The sequence below is a fragment of the Cydia strobilella genome, chromosome 2 (assembly GCF_947568885.1).
Source record: "Cydia strobilella chromosome 2, ilCydStro3.1, whole genome shotgun sequence".
In the NCBI taxonomy this organism is placed as follows: Eukaryota; Metazoa; Arthropoda; class Insecta; order Lepidoptera; family Tortricidae; genus Cydia; species Cydia strobilella.
In genome coordinates, this window is record NC_086042.1 from 13,778,602 (window position 1) to 13,799,253 (window position 20,652).

At 35.7% G+C, this 20,652-nt stretch overlaps 3 protein-coding genes across 4 annotated transcripts; 1 reads left to right on the forward strand and 2 right to left on the reverse strand.

Moving 5' to 3' along the window:
* Positions 1-13: 13 nt before the first annotated feature.
* Positions 14-6,512, reverse strand: LOC134752059 (vacuolar protein sorting-associated protein 4). 2 transcript variants are annotated; one of them, XR_010128731.1, is made up of 3 exons: positions 6,363-6,512; positions 3,139-5,017; positions 14-837 (listed from the first exon to the last, which is right to left on the reverse strand). XR_010128731.1 is itself a non-coding variant. In XM_063687627.1 (2 exons), the coding sequence occupies exon 2, from the start codon at positions 5,002-5,004 to the stop codon at positions 3,688-3,690; it is 1,317 nt and encodes a 438-aa protein (XP_063543697.1). In that variant the 5' UTR covers positions 5,005-5,017; positions 6,363-6,512; the 3' UTR covers positions 14-3,687. The 2 variants fall into 2 exon arrangements, 1 of the variants encoding a protein (XP_063543697.1); XM_063687627.1 differs by having other exon boundaries at positions 14-5,017.
* Positions 6,513-13,836: 7,324 nt separating this feature from the next.
* LOC134752073 (putative peptidyl-tRNA hydrolase PTRHD1) lies at positions 13,837-19,330 on the reverse strand. Its single transcript, XM_063687638.1, has 2 exons — positions 18,969-19,330; positions 13,837-18,639 (listed from the first exon to the last, which is right to left on the reverse strand). The coding sequence occupies exons 1-2, from the start codon at positions 19,155-19,157 to the stop codon at positions 18,448-18,450; spliced, it is 381 nt and encodes a 126-aa protein (XP_063543708.1). The 5' UTR covers positions 19,158-19,330; the 3' UTR covers positions 13,837-18,447.
* A 237-nt stretch (positions 19,331-19,567) lies between these two features.
* Positions 19,568-20,013, forward strand: LOC134755448 (U6 snRNA-associated Sm-like protein LSm8). Its single transcript, XM_063692003.1, has one exon. It carries the CDS (start codon positions 19,691-19,693, stop codon positions 19,979-19,981), a length of 291 nt encoding a protein of 96 aa, XP_063548073.1. The 5' UTR covers positions 19,568-19,690; the 3' UTR covers positions 19,982-20,013.
* Positions 20,014-20,652: the final 639 nt, after the last annotated feature.

Sequence of the window (20,652 nt, forward strand, 5' to 3'; positions counted from 1 at the left end):
AATATACAACAGATGTTTTAATTAATAATATTTATTTATACTCTCTTAACAATATTATTACAAAAATAAAGGAGGAAAGTACATTTCACATAAGTATAATATAAGGGACCTACCTAATTAACTTGTTATAATGAGACAAACGTGAAGCCGTTGACTTTCTAGGCATTACGAATATTACGATCGACAAATATCAGAGAATACGAATCAAATAAAAACAGGGTCTCATTGTCATTATAACTACGGAACCCTAAGGCCTAAACACGAAAAGGGACATAAACGACGAAATCCCATCTTCAATGCGCGGTATAGGTACCTAACTTGATGTTTGCTATATATAATAGATCTTTTTATAACACAGAACAGGTTATGAACAGATTTACTTACATCCAGTGAAATACCTGACATATATACGGATCAATGCTAAAAAAACCTTGCAGCTTAAAATTTTATTTAAAATACAGTCGTACGAGACAAATAAAATACGGATATTATCGACAATACAAGCAATGCATATGCCAAAATAGCAGACATTATGCTGCATCGGAAGATAATAAAAACTTGGGGCTTTTAAGGTGCATGATGAAGTGTTAACATGTATCTCAGCTGCTTTCCTACCACGCCTACTATCAAGTCAATCCAAAGTAGCAAATATGATTAATGAACTTTTAGGTAGGTGTGTAGCTACTTATTGCAGCTTAACACGTAACAAACATGCCAAAACTAATAAACCCTAGTAATTAATAAGTTACTTACTACAAACAAGTGATTTAATTGAAATAGGTACCGTTTTTTATGCCTACGTAAAATCAAATGCAAAGGTTCTCGTACCAATTTAATCTTAATAGTACATTACGATACAAGTGCGAAAAATAGGAAATTCGAAACGAGAAACACGACCGAAGGGAGTGTTTTAAATCGATACGAGTTACAAATTACCTATTCGCACATGTATCGTACAACATTTTACAGTACATATGGCCCTTTAAATTTTCGTCATAGATGCGTAAAGCTGACCAGAAATATATGATCATGCGCCATGTTGCGGAATTTCATTGGAACCAATTTCTTACACTGGCAATAATTTTAATGATAGGTTGTCACTGTTGTCAGTGTCATTGTGGCGGTTTACTTGAATAATGCTTAAGTGTTGAATATTAAATAATAAATGACAAAAAGGCCCAAAACTATACATAGTTAGGACCGGAACATTGTTAATAGTGGAAATAATAAACTGCTGGAAAGGAATAGTTCGGGAAATTAAACTATTTCACTAGGAAACATTTCCAACTTAACATCAGAGCTGACAGGTAAACAAATCGAAATGTCATTATAGTCTGGCTATTACGACTTAGTTATTGTAGTGTTATGTTATACAAGCGAGGAAACACAGTGAATTTGAGTTTGAAAAATATTTACTATGGGCTTTGGAGACGATCAATCTTGTTAATTGTCAATGTAGCAGAACCTATGTAAGGTTACAGAATATGTGATAGTTTATGTGACTGCTACATAATGAAAGGCATTAAAACTCGAGTGTGGGTTTATGAAACGAACGTAGTGAGTTTCATAAAAGAATCACACGAGTGTTTTAATGCCTAATTATGTACAGTTACATACACTGCTTTATCTACATCTACACACATATTATAAACTTTCTATGATATATTCACTAACCTCATATTACAGCCGACATTGGGGCATAGTTGCTTTCTGGGGGGATTCGCGGATATGAAGTGGCGTCTCCGAAAAATCTTTATCGCACATTTTACACGAAACTTTTGCTAGTTATTTTAAAAACAACAAAACAAATTATTTTTTACTTACAAACTAATTAAAAGATAAACTGCACGTCAAATGGCGGCAAAGAAAACTTTTTTCACGCATGTCACGCATCCGTAGTTTTTTTTTTATTCAGACAAACTAGAGTGGGGGTCGATTGCCATATCGTTCGATACCAACTAACAAGCGAGATTTGTCAAATTTGTATGCAATTGACATTTCATTTCGAATAAAACGTCATCTCGACTGATATTAGAATAGAGGTCAAATCAAATTTCTTTGTTTTTTAAACGTTCGAAATTTGAATAAAATAATATTATCGAAATCGATGTTATTATTTAGCAATAATAACATTTCCACAGAAAAAAAATTTGCTGTAACAAAACAGATCTTAATGTTGGCCATTATTTACGGATTTTGAAGGCATCATAGAGGGTTTATGATATGTGTGTAGATAAACCCAGTAACATGACCAATGTGATCCAATGCAATCTTGAATGTAGGCCTCTTCCCTTGAATGGAGTAACATGATAGACGAAATATTTTTTCAGCTATAGAGCTGAGCTGAGCTGATGTTGTGGCTAATAGTAGTCACACCATCTGGTATGTTACGACTAAATTAAATATATGTAAATTTATATAAATTTCTAGGTAAATCGGAGGCATCGATTATGCGGATTACGAGAGAAGGTTGTACCTCCTGAGGTTTTATGCAAACCAAAAATAAAAAAGAAGATGCAATAGGGAATATTACGCGAAACTCTACGCCAGGGCGCTACCACAATCTGAAACTAATGTGAAACAAGAAAATTTATTTATCTAACATCTCTGTTACTCTTGCATATTCGAGCGATAAAGAGGCAGATAGCGAAATTTCGGATTCGCGTTTCCCGGTAGGTCCTCTGTATACAAACCGCCTTGGTGCATCAATGTCATATTTTATTATCTCTGAAAACTTGTCAAAAACCTGTTAAAAGTTATAAGTATGTATAAGTTACTTTATGGTTTACTAAAAAGGCTTGTCCTGCACTCTGGTGGCAGAACATTGCAGTAATATCCCCTATTAGACGATTTTAACCTATGTGTGATACGTAAGAAAATACATGAATTATAACGGCAAAAAAAGTACTGACTATAAAAAAAAGTGTAGATACCAAATAAATGGGTTCTGATTTTGATTACGGTGAATAAAAGTAGATGTAAGTCAAACGAGTTGCCAATCCACATTGTTCAGACTATACTGAACTGTTGCCATATAAATGAGAATAATAACGCCCTCTTGACAATGATCATATATTCCTGGTCAGGCTTTAATGTGCTAATTATCGCACTAGTGCGGTAAAGTAGCACCATATGTACTGTAAACTAGTATTAAACTGCTAGCATTCACTGTCTGCACGAGCTAAGAGCTTCGTTAGGCATTCGTAGCCGATAACACGGGAAAACCCATATGTAGCAAAAAACGCCTACGAACAAAGAACTCGCCTAGCGGGTCGAGGCAGTGAATGTGTTAAACAGGCACATTGTTCAATTCAATCTAGATCATGTGCTCATGTAAATAAATAGATTACAGACATTCTCAAAACACAATGCCCTGTAAACAACTTTAAAGTAAGATGCATAATATACAGCTAGTAAACAAACCTATTCCTATTTTATTAAACCACTTTTTTACATCCGAGGTCGTAACGCACGTCTAGATTTGCTCGCGATTGTAAACCAATTGAGATTATGCTTTGTCAAGTAGCCAGTGGTAATCTAAAAAGTACTTTTGTCAAACCCCAGTTCATCATGTGAAGCATAAAATAAAATTCATACATTCTGCTAGTTACATTCAGGAGCTTAACAGTAATTATTTCAACATGTGATACAAATTATTTAAGTGCTCAATAACTTTAAAAAATTTTTTTAACCTTCCTGACCAAAGTCATCCATGAACTTCTTCAACTTAACCATGTCATCATCATTGACGGTAGGCTTAGACGTTGCTAGCGATCGAAGCATGTCTGACATTGTAACTGGAGGTTCACCCAATTTTTCGCCAGGTACCTCCATCCAAGTCATCTCCATAGCCCCGGGATCACCAGGAGAGCATGGTGTTAAAAGGTCATTCACAATGACATTAGGATCTTTAGGACTAGGCCCAGAAGTTTTCTTGAAATGTGTTGCAGATTGCACTTTACGAACTGGCTGCATTAAAGCATCTCTCACTACAATGCTTATATCAGCTCCAGAATAGCCTTCAGTTTTTGCAGCCAGGACTTTTATGTCTTGCTCACTCAACATGTGTTTTGTGTTTCCTAGGTGAAGCTTGAACATGTCCAATCGAGCGTGCTCCTCTGGCAGAGCAATATAAATACGCTTCTCGAAACGTCGCCTAATGGCAGCATCGAGAACCCAGGGTATATTTGTGGCGCCAAGAACTAAAATACCGTCCATATCATTTCCTACACCCTGCATTTGTACAAGGAATTCAGTTTTAATCCTCCTGGCAGATTCAGATTCATTGTCGGAACGTGATGAACATAAAGAATCTATTTCATCAATGAAAATTATACTCGGCTTGTGTTGACGAGCAAGCTCAAATAGGTTCTTGACCAATTTCTCTGATTCACCAAGCCATTTAGAGACAAGATCTGATGAAGAAACTGAAAAGAATGTAGAATTATTTGCTTCAGTAGCAACTGCCTTAGCTAGATAAGATTTACCTGTACCAGGAGGCCCAAAAAGAAGGATGCCCTTCCAAGGTATTCTTTTGCCTGTAAACAAGTGGGGAAACTTAATAGGCAGGATAACAGCTTCCTTTAGAGCTTCCTTAGCTGCTTCAAGGCCAGCTACATCACTCCACTTAACATGTGGTTTCTCAACAACAATAGCACCCTCAAGTTTCCCCTGTAATTTCTTTTTCTCAGGATCATCTGAATCACTATCACTGTCACTCTTTTTGTCTTCACTCTTGGACTCACCATCCTTCACAGGCTTTTTCTTTTTGTCCTTCTTTAGGTACTCTTTTAGTTTTTCAGCCCTATCCAAATACTGAAGGCATTTGGCTCTAATACTTTCCTTAGCCCGTTCACCTTGAGCCTCATATTTAACAGCATGCAAGAAGTATTCAACTCCATGTTCATAGAGACGTAGGGCCTCCTCATAGTTTTTGTTTTTATCTTCTTCTGTGGCTTTAGTGACAAGGTCGATTGCTTTTTGTAGAGTGTTAGAGGAAGCCATTGTAAATTTTGACCTGGAAACAAACAAATTAAATTCTATTTTTCATTCTCATTCATACACATATTCACAGGGGTTTATTAAATTAGGTTCTCTTTGCACAACTTTGGGAACAAATCAAATTATTTCAACAAATATTTTGATTTGTGTTTTTAAGTAGTCACACTAATATACATATAAATTATAAACTGAAATAAATGTCATACATTAAAGAAAAAGTGGAGTGGGGTGGCCTAGAGGTTCATCATGGCTTTAACCCGGTTAGCTAGTGTCCAGCCTGCGTACTGCCACTAGTATGGTAAGTTCAGAAAAATACAAGGTATATTTTTAACTAGTTAGACTAGAGTCAATCCTATTTATTGCTGACTACAGGAAGAGTAATGATTTTAGCATCTTCTGTATATTATGTAAGTATACATGTTAGTATGTTTGTGTTGTGTGTTTCCCCCTGGGCATCAAAACTATAAAGTATTTTAGTAAATGAGAAGTCAGTTGGTTTTTTTTAATAATGTAAGTGACATAGACTCTAGCAGCCCACCATACATGCAAAGTTGGCAATCGAATTTGAATCAATGGTATTAGAAAATAGTTGAAATGTCTTGTTTTAAAATCAAACAAAAGAAACTGTTCCATTTGATTAAGATTAAATTTTCATTGGAGGTAATTTGTACTTATATTAGGACATGGAACCCCAAGAGGATAGGCTACATTTTTTAACAGAGAACAACTTTAATAGAGGAAAAATTTCAGTTGTCAATATAAACATTTGTATATAAACTGAAATAATTCATAGAAAATAATTTAATTTGTTCTTAGAGCATTGCTAGTAATAAAATAAATAAATCTTTACGCCCGGCAATATCATGATGGTGCTATAGGATAAATAAAAGGTTCCAAATTTCTCTGGTATATACAACAATAAAATTGTATTAATGCTATGACAAATTAAGCCAATTATGTTCAAGGTATAGCAGTAACAGTGATAATGGAGAAGGGATAATAATAATCGGCAAAGTTTTAAAAGCTTTTTCTTATAAAAATAATAAAGTCAAAAATTACCAACTCCTGTCCACAATACTGATGAGTGAGTATACTTAATGACCCATGAGTCACCTAGTATGAAACAAGATTAGGAAAATCGACTTTAACAGAACAGCTCCTCAAGTACCTGTACTCTGTTCACGACACAATCGATATAAGTAGGATGTTCGCTTAGTAGTTCATGTTTGTGGTGTTTAACTGATGAACTTGTGACTAAAAGCATTTATCCTCCTGATTAAAGAACCGTCAAGGAGAACAAGTAATGAGAAGATTGTAAGGTAAGGTATAATTGTAAATTTAGATTATTTTACAATACATACCATTAGAAAATTGGTTAACTTTTTCCCAAACACTTTAAAAACAATGCAGCAAACCAATTAATGCGTAAATTTGTAAGAAAACAGAAAATCAGATTTCCAAATAAGATTTATTTGTCACGAAAAACGAAATGACACAATCATATAATGTTACTATACTATAAAATGTTAATCTCCTAACACACTAACGCACCGCGACCTTGGTGCGCCACACCCATAAGTGAGAGCAAGATATACCAAGGTCGCGGTACAGTGCGTTACAGTGTGTTATGTTATAAAAAAATTAAAATTTAATCTGTTTATTTCTAAAATTAATGTTAGGTACAGTCAACTCAGGTTTTTTTATATTTGGAGATTATCTTAACTAAGTGTAGCCTTAATTATATATTTTGTTTTCTTTCAGGTAGTTAGTGCTTACATGTTAATTTAAATATTAGTTGTAACGCATTAATTCATGCTAATCACCTAATCAATACTTTCTTAAGTGTACTCTTTACTTTATCTGGATATTTTTCTAAGGTTTCTACTATTTGTTTGGGTAAGCTGTTCAGGATATTAGGAAGGTATATTGGCCAGAGCCTTTTGCTAAACGCCTTGGTACTTTTAGGTATTTTAATGTATGGTTCATTGGGGCCCGGAGGTGGGATGGTCTCTTAATACCTGTCCAGCTGCCCCAACAAGTGTTTATACTCTAAATTCTAATATCACACCAAGTTTTGCTTTATCATATTATATCATATACACTAAATATTCTACAGTACTTGAACAATATTATTTTTATATTAAAGTTTAATTTTTAAAGGAACTATTGTTTCCAGCAATTTTATTTGAATATTAAATATTTTTTGTAAGGCCAGGTACGTACGAAAGTTTAAAAAGCGTCGCATTAAAACTATTAAAAGCCGTAACACCCTACCGCACCGCACAAAGGTCACTGTGCGCCAAATCCATAAGTGTGAGCGCGAAAGAAATATCTCTTTGTCGCTCTCACTTATGGGTGCGACGCACCATCGTCGCGGCGCAGTGCTTTAGTGTATTATGGATTTAAGTGTGAATAAATACACATGTTTCCATTTGTTATTTAAACGCTTTTTTAAAGCGCGTTGAAAAAGCACTCGTTATGAGGCCTAAAACCTGACATTTTAGTCCAGTACGCTTAACTCCAACAGAGCTCGATAAAAAAGCGAAACCGCCATTATGTGAATAAATACATAGCCCATGGAGACTGTATAAAGGAGCCAAATCTCTATGTATGAAAAGTGTCCATCAAAAAACAGTAATTAGGCGGCGCCACCATACACCGAAATACTACCAAAAACAACCTACGTAATTTGGTCGGGTTATTTGTTGCCTTATATGGTTCATGTTATACTCATGTCCCAGAGCCTAACTAGCGCCACCGGAGAGATTAGGAATTATTATTTAAAGCTTAACGCGGTCACTTTTACAACAATTCTGCCATAAGAGATTGCGATCCTTTCTATACCATCCATAACATAGCCTACATGAGCATGGAGACTATATAAAATATAAAGGAGCCAAATCTCTATGTATGAAGTGTTCATAAAAAAACTGTAATTAGGCGGCCTAACTAGCGCCACCGGAGAGATTAGCTATTATTTACAGCCACTTTACAGCTGAAAGCTGGTCACTTTTGCAATAGTTCAGCCATAAGAGATGGTCGTCCTTTCTATACCGTCCATATACATGGGTATTACATGGGTATCCATTTGTCAATTTTAAAAAGCGCCCGTTGATAAGGCGCTCGTGCGTATGTATGAGGCCTAACTGGCGGTTTCTACGGATCTTGCAACAAATAGCTTACGCTTTTAAAACATAACAGACGGACGTACCGGACCGCGACCTTGAAGCGATCCACATATCTCATTCTCGCTCGCACTTATAGCTGCGACCTACAGCGGACCACCCTCCATACGATCGGACAGGCCTCGGACTGGAACACGATCACGGCCCGTCTGTTACAACTACAACAGATAATAGCAGAATTCGATCGAAAGAATGCCGTAATGTACGCAAATCGATCATCTCGTGATTATCGGTGACGTTTGGTTGGAGAGACCCTAATAACAGACGATTTAACGATATTGATGTAGTAAATATAGTCTGGCACTGAACTGCACTGGTAGAAAAAAGCGGTAAATTAAAAAAAGTAGACGCAAAGAGTTGATTTCCTATTGATTTTTTTTTTCTATTTTTTAACCGACTTCAAGATTTCAAAAGGAGGTTCTCATTCTCAATTCGGTTGTATGTTTTTTTTTTAATGTTTGTTAATCCATAACTCCGTCATTTCTGGACCGATTTTGAAAATTCTTTTTTCTGATTGTAAGTATATACATACAGATTGGTCCCGTTTTTGTCAAAACGCAGTTCTGATGATGGGATCCATGAGGAATCGAGGGAACTCCTCAAATGTTAAAGGCATACATATAGTGAATAGTGATTTTAGTATTTTCATCAACAAATCAAGCATTTACATTTAAAAAAGTGACATTTGATGAAGTGGAACTGCTGATTATCATCAGAACGGAACGCTTCAATGACGAATAGTTCACGTTTGGCGATTTGTCCTCTTCGTTATGTTTGTTAAGCAAGTTAGGTTTTCAAGACACATTTTTGTCAAGCTCGAGTTCTGATGATGGGAATTGGGATCCATGAGGAATCGAGGGAACTCCTCAAATGTGAAAGGCATACATATTATTTATAGTGATTTTTGAATTTATATCAACAAATCCAGCATTTTCATTTAAAAAAGTGACATTTGATGAAGTGGAGCTGCTGATGATGGTCAGAAATAGGTATCAGAATGGAACTCTTTAATGACGCATAGTTCACGTTTGGCGATTTGTCTTCTTTTTTATGTTTGTTAAGCAAGATAAGTTTTAAGACTCCTTTTTTTTCAAGCTCGAGTTCTTATGATGGGATCCATAAGGAACCGAGGAAACTCCTCAAATGTGAAAGGCATACATATAGTGATTTTGTATTTTCATCAACAAATCCAGCATTTACATAAAAAAAGTGACATTTGATAAAGTGGTACTGCTGATGATGATCAGAGTGGAACTCTTCAACGACATATAGTTCACGTTTAGCGATTTATTCTCTTCGTTATGGACCCAGACCCAAAATTGGACCTGGACTTTTTTTTGAACTGCGATCCTCACAGAACCGAACTGCTATCAGAAAAGTGGGTTAGGTTAGGTTAGAACTGTGACCCTTGGTCACCCACGGTGAAGCGAAGAGGCAACCAGGGCCGGCCTGTTTGGGTTGCGGGCTGGCCCGAGGAGGACGCTCCAAGTGGGCTGGTTTAGCCCGCTTGTGATGCGCCGAAGGTGGACCGTCGAGGAAAAGGAGTGTCGGAATTGCGGTAAGCCGTTTTCCCTATCCTCGGCGGCCGAGGCGGGATCGCAGGGGAAGAGGACTGATGGTATTTCGATGCACCACTCTCCCTATCCCCTGCGAACATGGCGGGGCCGTTCCGCTGTAGCGGCGTTGGTGGGGCTGCAGAGGAAGAGGAGTGTCGGTGTTACGATGTGCCGTTCTCCCTGTCCTCTGCAGCCGAGTTGTGGTTTTGCGGCAGAACTATAGGACCTGATCTGTCGCCGGGCGCCGGGTAAATTTCTGGCGCCCGTGGCTTCCTTGTGACGGGCTCGGGGCGGTCCGCCACAACGCAGAACGGATGCCGAGAAGGAAGGCGCGTCGTACAATCTGGCGCGCCTAGCGTGAAGGGCCTTCGGGCTTCTTCTGCGACCTTTCCAAAGCCTTTGATTGTGTAGACCATAAGACGTTAATTGCTAAGCTTTGTTTTTATGGCATTCAAGGACAAGCATTGAATCTAATACACTCTTATCTATCAGAGAGAAGCCAAAAGGTTGCTGTAAATGGTGTATCGTCAGATGAAGTGGTAGAGCTAGGTGTGCCGCAGGGATCGATTTTAGGCCCTTTTCTGTTTCTGGTTTATGTAAATGACCTGCCCTATATGGTAGGCCGAAAATCCGGCATTGTCATGTTTGCCGATGACACTTCTTTGCTTTTCAAGGTGAACAGAAAAGACACTGAGCTAGCTGAGCCGAATGACACCCTCTCTGAAGTGTGTGATTGGTTTGCTGCAAATAATTTAATGCTGAATCCAAAAAAAAACAAATGTTTGAAATTCTCTTTAGTTAATGGTTCTAATCTAAATTTAGTCTCTAAAATTAAACTTAATGGTCAGTCTGTTGATTTTGTAGAAACAGCGGTGTTTTTAGGAATAACACTTGACTCAAAACTGCAGTGGGGATCCCATGTAACTACACTAGCCAGTAGGTTGAGCTCAGCTGCTTTTGCAGTCAGAAAAATGAGACAGTTAACTAATGTAGAGACGGCACGAATGGTTTACTTCGCCTACTTTAATAGTTTAATGTCATTTGGTCTTGTACTGTGGGGTTCTGCTGCCGATATGGAAACAATATTTATACTACAAAAACGAGCAATATATAACTTAAGGGCGCGGGAGTCACTAAAAGATTTTTTAAAGAAAATTGTCATTTTAACGCTGCCGTCCCTGTATATCTTTGAGGTAATAATGTATGTAAGGAGAAATTTGTACAATTTTCCAACAAACGCTGATAAACCAAAGGTTACCAGAAATTCGGGTAAACTGAAAGTTTCTTCCTATATACTTGTAAAAACAAAAAAGACCTTCGTGGAAAATTGTACAAAGTTCTACAACAAAATTCCTTTAGAAATTTGTGAGCTCACGGATGCAAAATTTAAAACCGTTGTAAAACGAGCACTGATTGCAAGGGCATATTATAAGAGTTAAGGACTATATCCCAGATCGGGATGTATGGAAAATTAACTTAAGTGACAAACCAAGTAGTCTAAGGGCAAATAATTGAAATTGATTTTATTTATAATTCTGTTATATATTTTTTGTATTAATTGAAATGTTTAATTTGTTAAATAGGTAATTGAAATTGATTTTATTAATAATTCTGTATTTTCTAAGTATGTAAATTGTAATGTATGTTGTGATTTGTGATTATTTGGATGAATGTTTAATTTTAATTTTGTACAACTGTACTTTTTTGACTTTCATAGGTGCATTATGTTAATGCCTAAATTGAAATAAAGAAAATTGAATTGAATTCGCGGAGGAGCCGCGCTCGTGGGCGGCTGCCGCCGGTGGGGTCGCGGATGGGTACGTAAGCGTTCCCGTAACCCCACCAATAGGGCGGCGTGGCGGCATATGGGGGGTTTTTAGTGGGTACACCGTAGGCCTCATTAGCCTAGACGGGAGTCCCACATAACCACTTGGGACACCCCCCGCACCCGGGTGGTATGCGGAATGCATTTTTCCCTCCTAACAAAAAAAAAGGTTAGAACTGTGAACCTGACAGAAACGAAATGCTACTAGAAAAGTGGGTGGTTTTACCTCTATTTAGTTAGGCAAAAGATGCTGTCTTTTTCATTTCATTGTCTGGAGTGCACCATCAACAATAAGTAACCTTTCAACGGCATCCCCCATTAAAGTCGGTTTTTTTTTCTTAAAAATTATTTTGCGCCTTTTTAATGAGAATGAGATATGAGGCTAGGGTTGCCTACGCTTCTTTCAAATACCTTTACCTACTTAGGTGTCTTCTACATATCTAACTATAAAAGTGTCGTATAAAACATTTAAAACAATTAATAGTACCTACGTAGCTTGTATTAACTATCGTAAAAATAATAACAATAGGTGGAAGTAACTATATTGAGAATGTCTACTTACTTTTCCTAATCTGCCGAAAGAGGAAAAAACTATATTTTTTTATTTGTTTTGTTGTTTCTGCATCCATCCACACTACAAGCTGTATTATTTGTTCGTGACGAAGACATTCCTTTGGCATAGCGCGCGGTGACATACGTGCGTGAGCGCGTGTGGCAACCAACTAGCTGGCTTTTGTACCGCCGATGGGACGAGATTCGTAGGCATAAATCCGAGCTCGCGCGGAGTTCCATAGGCCTGCCCATAGCCTGCCTATATCCCCTCGATTACTCAAATAGTGCTAAGAAAAGTCTGCAACGATTTTGATAGCACACGCAGTGCAAGTGATATTTATATGTCATAATTAATCTTCATAGAAGTTTGACGTTTAAATAACACGCCCTGCGTGTGCTATCAAAATCGTGGCAGATTTATCTTGGTCTAACTCCTAACGAGTTCAAGTTTCAAATTATTGGTTAGGTAAGGTAGCTTTCTACCTATCGAATCTTTATTCGATAGGTAATGATCAATGCCTACTATCATTAGTGTCGCTTACTTATCATTCACAGATTGTTGCTCATAATTTTTAGTTAGTAAGGTACCTACAGTAAAATGATCACCCATCAAACATCAAAACTATCTTATTTTGTAGGGTGGCTGTAGAAATACCAACATACATAAATAATTTACCAATAAACACAATCAATCAATCAATCATACTTAATGAGTTTTAGGGCGGGGTCACTCGGTTAGTCCTTTCCTCCCAGGGGATACCTAATACCCAACTTGTAAAGTGAAAATGCTCCTCGTGAGTGACCCGGTTTAATATATTTAATATGTCAGTACCTCACGGAAGTTTTGTTATTAAAACTTAAAGTGTTTAAGAGGCTTGTCTGACGTCAACTTGTCAAGGCAGCTGCTGCTCCGTCATTAGAACGGTAGCCGCCCAAACACACAAGATAAAACATTTTTTAATAACATGATTTAAACTTTCACGATTTTTACTCATTATTATTTATCTCCACGGGACTTAATCGCGTAAAATAGTTTTAAAATGTACCTCCGACGTTTCGAGGACGGCGTTGTCCCCGTGGTCTCGAAGAAGACTGGCTAAAGTTGACATCAACATCTTCTAGGCGCGCGAGTTTTTCGAACTACCCGCACTTGGTCTTGTTTATTAACTTGAACGTTTTGCGCACTAGGGATGCTACCGGGTCGACACACAACACTCACTTTAGCCAGTCTTCTTCGAGACCACGGGGACAACGCCGTCCTCGAAACGTCGGAGGTACATTTTAAAACTATTTTACGCGATTAAGTCCCGTGGAGATAAATAATAATGACATTTTTTAATATTACTCATTATAAATTACAGCTAACTAAATTTTATAAAAAGAATAAAAATAATCCGCTGACTATAAAGTGGTAGACTATAGGTACGTCCGTAAGCTGGCGGTGGTCTGGCCACATATATGGTCACATGGTCAGGTGATTTTTTTGGATCGTCGTGGTAGGGTGGTCATAAGGCTTCTCTCCGCGTTTCACGGGACACGGTTTGTGCCATTTTTTTTCTAATTCGCATAATATTCGGCATGAGTCACTTTCTGGTTTTATAAGGGGTGGCTCATATATATAAAAAAATAAAGTAAATAGGCAATTAGGCACCTCGTTTAATACATTTTTGCAATGTTCTTGAAAGTCAGTTAAGCCGTGAAATGATGTGACATCAACAGAATGGTAACTATTCTGTTGATTTTCATTTAAGTATAATAATTACTAATGAGTATGCATTTGTTTTTTTCCATCAACGTTGCGTGTCAGCGTGTCTGACGATCTTATATATCTTATCGTTAGTAAATTATAATACTTGGATAGGGTGAAATACGTCGAATGGACAAATTGTAGACACAGTAAAATTGATTAACTTTGGCCATAATTGGAGCTGTATAACAAACAACACGTATTAATAAAATACGTTTGAAGGATAGGATTCCGCAGTATTTATTTTTTACTTATTATAAATCAGTAATTTTTTGTCATAGCTTCAAATATATTAGGCATTTAATTTTATGGCGCTTCGAGGCGTGGCTGGCAGCGCCTGGCACCATGTCATATCTACTTTCCAATGTTTATGTTATATATATATTAATTTAAACGATTTTGCTACTTATCTACAGTATACAATTACAGATTCTAAACAATGTACAGACAAACATTAAAAATCAATTATTTAACAACAATTACAATTACCAATTTAGAGTTAAATTTAAATTAAATAGAATCGGTCAAAAGGTACATTAAAGTAAATTACATTAATTAATTTAAACTAATGCGCTATTTTATTATTATATAAAATAACTAATACTAAATGTTTACTTCTATCGTGCAAGGGTTGATTCAGAGAGGGTCTACCGCGAAACACGAACATCGAAATTTCGTCATCTGCCTCTCTGTCGCTTGAATAAGCAAGTGATAGAGACAGACAACGAAATTTCAATTTTCGTGTTTCGCGCCCTCAGATTTTTTTTACACAATAACATATAATTCTAGAGCACCCTGACACCTGAATCCTGATGTATATATACATATACATAGTTTTTATTTATTTACCAATGCTTACGCTACATACTCATATTCATTTTTAATTAAAACTTGGGTCAGGAGAGGGTCAGGACGCCAATTCAAACATACATTTGACATTAAAAAAAATATTTTTATTTTATTTTGGTACATGGAAAACCAACAGCGCTATACATATTTAAAAACTATAATAGAATTAGAAAGCCAATTATAGGTTTTCACTTATAGAAAAATGACAGCTATATGATGTCATTTTGTTTTAATTCGCCCGCGTGCATCTCAATCGCACCAATACATGAATAGTGAGCGTCAGAATGGCGGGTGGACCTCTGCGATTTCAACAAAATACTTATAAACATATTGTACCTTTAGTGTACCTCATTGTACCTTTAATAAAAACCAGTGTACCTCTCTATAAAACGAGATATTTAACAAAAAACAAAATACAAGTACAAGCGAAATGCACACGCGAATGACATCAGTTAAGTAGATATCGTTTTGATGTCAAAGTTTACGTTTGAATTGGCCTCCCAGTTTTCTTAAGTTTTCACAGTCACACTTTCGCTGTTTGCCACTACTTCTAACAACCATATTTGTTACAAAGAGACGCAAACAGCCAACTTTTAGTTTTATAAAACGCACCATCACGTACCTATCCTATAACATGACGGATCCCTAAAATGTAGGTACTGTAATTGGTAAGAGCCTGATTTATTAAAGGTGTAGTGTAGGTGTGTATTTACTTATGTACCTACATTCAAGTAAGCTCAATGCATTATAACAGACAGACAGACAGAGAATTATTCAAAAGTATAGTATAGACCAGAGGTCCTATAGATTATAGAGATATAGGTATGGCTAATTTAATTTACTTCATTACATACATATTGCCTACGACCACCATTTATTTCATACAGTCATCAAGCGCTACAAAACCAGCCATGTTAACACAATTTATTGATGACCATAACAATAACCATTGTTCTTTGAAAATTATTAAAAATACAGCAGTGTTAAAAGATGTAACTATGGTCAATGTTAAGAACAACAAATTCCTTGAATATATTTATTCGCTGAATATTATAACCCAGGTGAGGAAATTTTTGGCTACAAGAATTAAACAGCACAACGAAGCTTATGTTGTTCATTGCGATAACCTCGAAGAGTGCGTAAACGGATTCGACGATTTGGTAAAGGATATGTATTGGAATCCCAGTGCAATATTTTTCGTAACAGTCAAACACTTTAGCCGTCGCCAAGAACATTTTTTCAGAAAACTACATCATCAATACGTTTTCAAAACAGTACTTGTTCTTCATGATATTATATATTTTTATGATTTTCAACTTGGTGAACATTGCAATTTTACTGTAAATGCTATTAGGGAATATAAATGTGATATTCTCTCGTCAGACAACGATTCACCTATTTGGGCAGATATTAAAGCCTCTTTGGAAGAACGACATAAAACACAGTACTCAGAATGCAATATATCTGTGATAGTGAGCGTTTCGGATCCACTGGTATTTATGCCATTGGATACCCATGACGAGCCATTTGGATATGAAGAAGAATTCATAAGAATTTTAAAGAGAATTAATTTCACTAATATTTTTATTTCATATAATTCAAATTTGACCAGAAATGGCTTGGTTTGTGAAAATCACACAGTCTCAGGTATTCTTGGGTTGCTTCAACGAGGTGCTGTAGACTACCTTTTGGGATCAACAATTCTCTCCCATTACAGATTGCAAGTTTTTGATTTTACTTACCCTCATTTTTTTGACGATTTCGTGTTAATAGTACCAAAAGCAAGGCAAATTGACAAATGGGTAGTACTGTACAAAGTGTTTAAGCCATTGGTATGGGGACTTATTTCCCTGGCGTTTGTATGTGTGACTCTAGTAGCATATTTTTTTAAATTTAGTGTTAACAGGAACTTATACCACTTAGCTTTAACGACATTTGATATGTTCAGTTACTTAACTAATAATCCGCCTAAAGAAAAGATTACATGTTTTGTGCTATCTTGGGCTTTATTTGCTTGGCTAATTATGAGTTTCTACCAAAGCGACTTAACAAGTATATTTACAAGACCGATGTATTATAGCCAAGTTAATTCCTTGCCCGAAATACTAAGCCATAACTATAAATTGTACTTAAGTAGAGCTAATTATAATTATATGAAGGGAAGCGAGGAGCTAGATTTAGGAGGATTAGTACAAAAGAGCACGATATGTAAAACCGACCTCGACGCTTTAAAAGCAGTTGCATATAAAAGAAAACGGTACACTGTTGTCTCTAGGTTGAATTACCTTTATTCTAAAGCAGAGTTTTATAACGATAAAGGTGAAGCAATGCTACACCAGGTGGTAGTTCCATATTTCCGTATCTTCAAAACAGGTTACTTAAGGAAAGGTAACCCCAATTTAAAGCGAATACGCTTTCTTGAACGTCACGTCATTGCTTTTGGATTTCATCAGAGGTCTATGTTAGCATATATTCATATGAACAAACTAAAGTATTACAAAAATAAACATAATCTTTCAAAACCGGAACCGGTGTCATTTAATAATATAGCAGGAGTTTATTACACATATCTTTGTGGTTGTGCAATTTCATTGGTAGCATTTTTAATTGAAGTTGTTTTTAGTAAGTTTAGTTAGTTTCGTTATTGATTTGTATAGATTTAATTATTGAGATATAGTTTAATTAAAAATGGCTCGCTGTATATTTGTTACAGAAAATATTGTGTCATATAATTATAACTCTGTTAATTTTCGACCTATAATACTTTATTTTTGGAATGTATGGAGAAAAAAATATGAATATCTTGTAAATGTTTGATGACCAACAATACATTACAGTAAGTGAAAATAAAAAGTATCATTTTATTGATTCTTAATGTTTTATAATGGTATTGTTTATTTATTTATTTAATCTTTATTGCACAAAAGAAAAACCCTACAGTACAAATGGCCGACTTAATGCCATAAGGCATTCTCTATCAGTCAACCTTAAGGCTAAGCAGAGAGTTTGTGAGCGATGCTACAATTTCAACAGCAAAACCAATCAAATAAAAATTACATATAATAACATATATATACAAAATATAATATACACATACTATATACATATATAGATTAATAAAGACGAAACATTATGAAGCCAATAATACACTAAGAATCTTTCATTCTGCTAGCAAAGGAAGCATGGCGCGTAAGTTTTTAAAAGCGAACTTATTTGGCGCATTTTGTATATAGGTCTTTTTAATAATTATAAATGTGGAAACAGATATGTAAGTTTTTATTTAAATATGTAATTTTTCGTTTTTGATACAATAGTGAAATAACCCGTCAAATGAGACTTGACATTATTAAATCTGAAATCGTATATTACTTTGAACCAGGGACCGGAAAAGGTTTACCAACGGTATTTAGGGTATTTGGTAAGTGCAATTTTGTAAAATTTATTTTATGACTGCTGTCCCTGAAACCTTACCCCTATGACAACCCAGGATAGAGCGTCCTGGCGCCGCCGTACAAGGAGGCCCGACCCCAGATAGAACTGGGACTAAGGGAAGGAGGAAGAAGAAGAAGAAGAATTTTATGACTGCTGTAGCTGTATTGATGGTATGTACAAAAATACTAAACAAAGTAAAATAATATCAATATTTAAAAAATGTTGAAACAATAAAAATAATAGATACTAATTTATTTTCCTGCGTAATATCCGATTTTATAAGAAATATAACTATACCTACTATTGTGAAGTGTCCAGTGTTGCTTTGTATAATTTAAATTTTCCTACAAATTTTTTCACCTCATCTTTTGGATATGGTTTCAGGGCGAGACATGTGGCTATATTTTCTGGTTGTTCAATCCATAATTTATAAGCTATGTCATTCTCTTTCAGTTTTTCAGCCAATTTCTTCAGTGTTTCTTCATTTGGAACCTGTCACAGAAATGACTATATTAACACCACCAGCCTATAGTAAAAACATCCTTATACATCATTTAGCCTATAGGTATTCACTACTCAGAGTACCTTTTATCGCAAAGTATTTGTATTTTAAAATATATTTTTAAACTACCTATTTTGTATTTAAAATACAAATTTTAAAACTATTTATAGTATATCAAGGAAGGACTTATTTGGATTTTGTATTTAAATACTTTTTATAAACAATTTTTCACATATCTGCATTCTAATAACCTTTAACGTTTGATTTTTAATCAATTTATATAGGTAGGCAGAGTACCTATAATAAAAATATTACTAACCTCTAAAACTACCTTGTGCATATTGTCTAAATCGTTCAAATAGCGTACTGTCTGCTCGTCGTCTTTGTAAAGGTGTAAAACTGCCGTAGCTGCATGGCATGCTTGTGCTACCAATGCTCCAATAGACCAACCCAATTCTTTCAACAAATCACTACGCAACAAAACATATTGAACTACTGTATTAGACATGGTGAAATTTGGTGAAACCTCTTTCTGACTTCAACTGTAACGTATGAAGAAGGTACTCATCAACGTCCTGTACGGGCAATTACATATATACTTTATTTTATTTTATTATTTTCATAACACCGCGGTAACATGCTGTACCAATTGTTTATTTAACACACAGACAGACCACACAGTAGTCGGCACACACATGAAATATATTACATGATGAAATTGTCAAATATGACATTTGTAAATGTAAATTGTTCTGAACGAGATTGGTTGCGATTATTAACAAACGCTCAAACCTAACAAACAAGTAGTATAATATTAAAACTGTTATACACAATTGAAGCGATAATACGGTTTCAAAGCGCTACTCCTGCTTTTCGTCATCTGGCAACATTGCCACACTGACACTTGTTCAACTGACAAACTGTCATGCACGTCAAAAAATTAAATTTTGTATCTTGATTTGGGAATTATAAAGTTGTGAAAGCTGCGAAAGCATTTTAACCATCTGATAAAGAAGACAGCCCAGGAGTCTAAGATTAGAAATGGCATCTGGCCTCGAAAACTACGTGAACCAAACAGTGTCTGTCATAACATCCGATGGACGTAATTTCATTGGCACGTTGAAGGGTTTTGACCAAACAATTAACATTATATTAGACGAATCCCATGAAAGAGTATTTTCTTCGTCTACTGGAGTGGCGCAGGTGGTGCTCGGGCTGCACATCATCCGAGGCGACAATGTTGCAATCGTGGGACAAATAGACGAATCCATTGATAGCAGACTGGACCTTGGCAATATTAAAGCTGAACCTTTAGGTGTAATAGCGCATTAAATTCGTAATAAATAAACATAATTTCTAATTTACAGTGTTTTATGTATCTTAAATTATCATTATTCACATTTTACTAGATGGACAACATTTACATAGCCCTGCATAAATCTGCAGATTAAACCATTTATTTAAATGCTTACTTATCAAATACTACCACACCATAGCTTTGGCGCTTTGAACACATATTAAATCACATTTACAATAGGGGTGTGAATTTATTTTGTTACCTTTATTTACTAATGTTTTGACACAGGTTTCACTGGTCGTGGCCTGGTAACTATATTTAACATAATAAGATCAAACTCAAGAATTATTCTAATGGAAATTGATGAGAAACCAACAGCCATACTTCCTAAAGAATCTTACCTATGAGAAAGTCATGTTTCTACATTCAGATAATCTTCTATTAGTTACCTGTTTTTGGTCATACATATATTTTCAAACAAGTTACAGGGGACTGAAAACCAGCAGTTTTGCTGAACCACGATGCATAAGTACTACACAATTTTTTGTAAATTGAATCTTCTCATGCTATAATGCAACCACTTAGACCTGTACCAATAACTTCTGAGGTTATAAGAATATTAATGTTGCTTATTTTTTATATATAGTTTCCAGACCATATACTAAACCTAAAAATAATATTTTGTGTCATCCTAGGTATTTGCTTA

Bases quoted from the DNA above. Each gene is read 5' to 3' on its own strand.
- LOC134752059 (XM_063687627.1), bottom strand. From the start codon at position 5,004: ATGGCTTCCTCTAACACTCTACAAAAAGCAATCGACCTTGTCACTAAA.
- LOC134752073 (XM_063687638.1), bottom strand. From the start codon at position 19,157: ATGTCTAATACAGTAGTTCAATATGTTTTGTTGCGTAGTGATTTGTTG. The intron at 18,640-18,968 runs GTTAGTAATATT...TTTCTGTGACAG, and splicing joins TGCACAAGGTAGTTTTAGAG to GTTCCAAATGAAGAAACACT.
- LOC134755448 (XM_063692003.1), top strand. From the start codon at position 19,691: ATGGCATCTGGCCTCGAAAACTACGTGAACCAAACAGTGTCTGTCATA.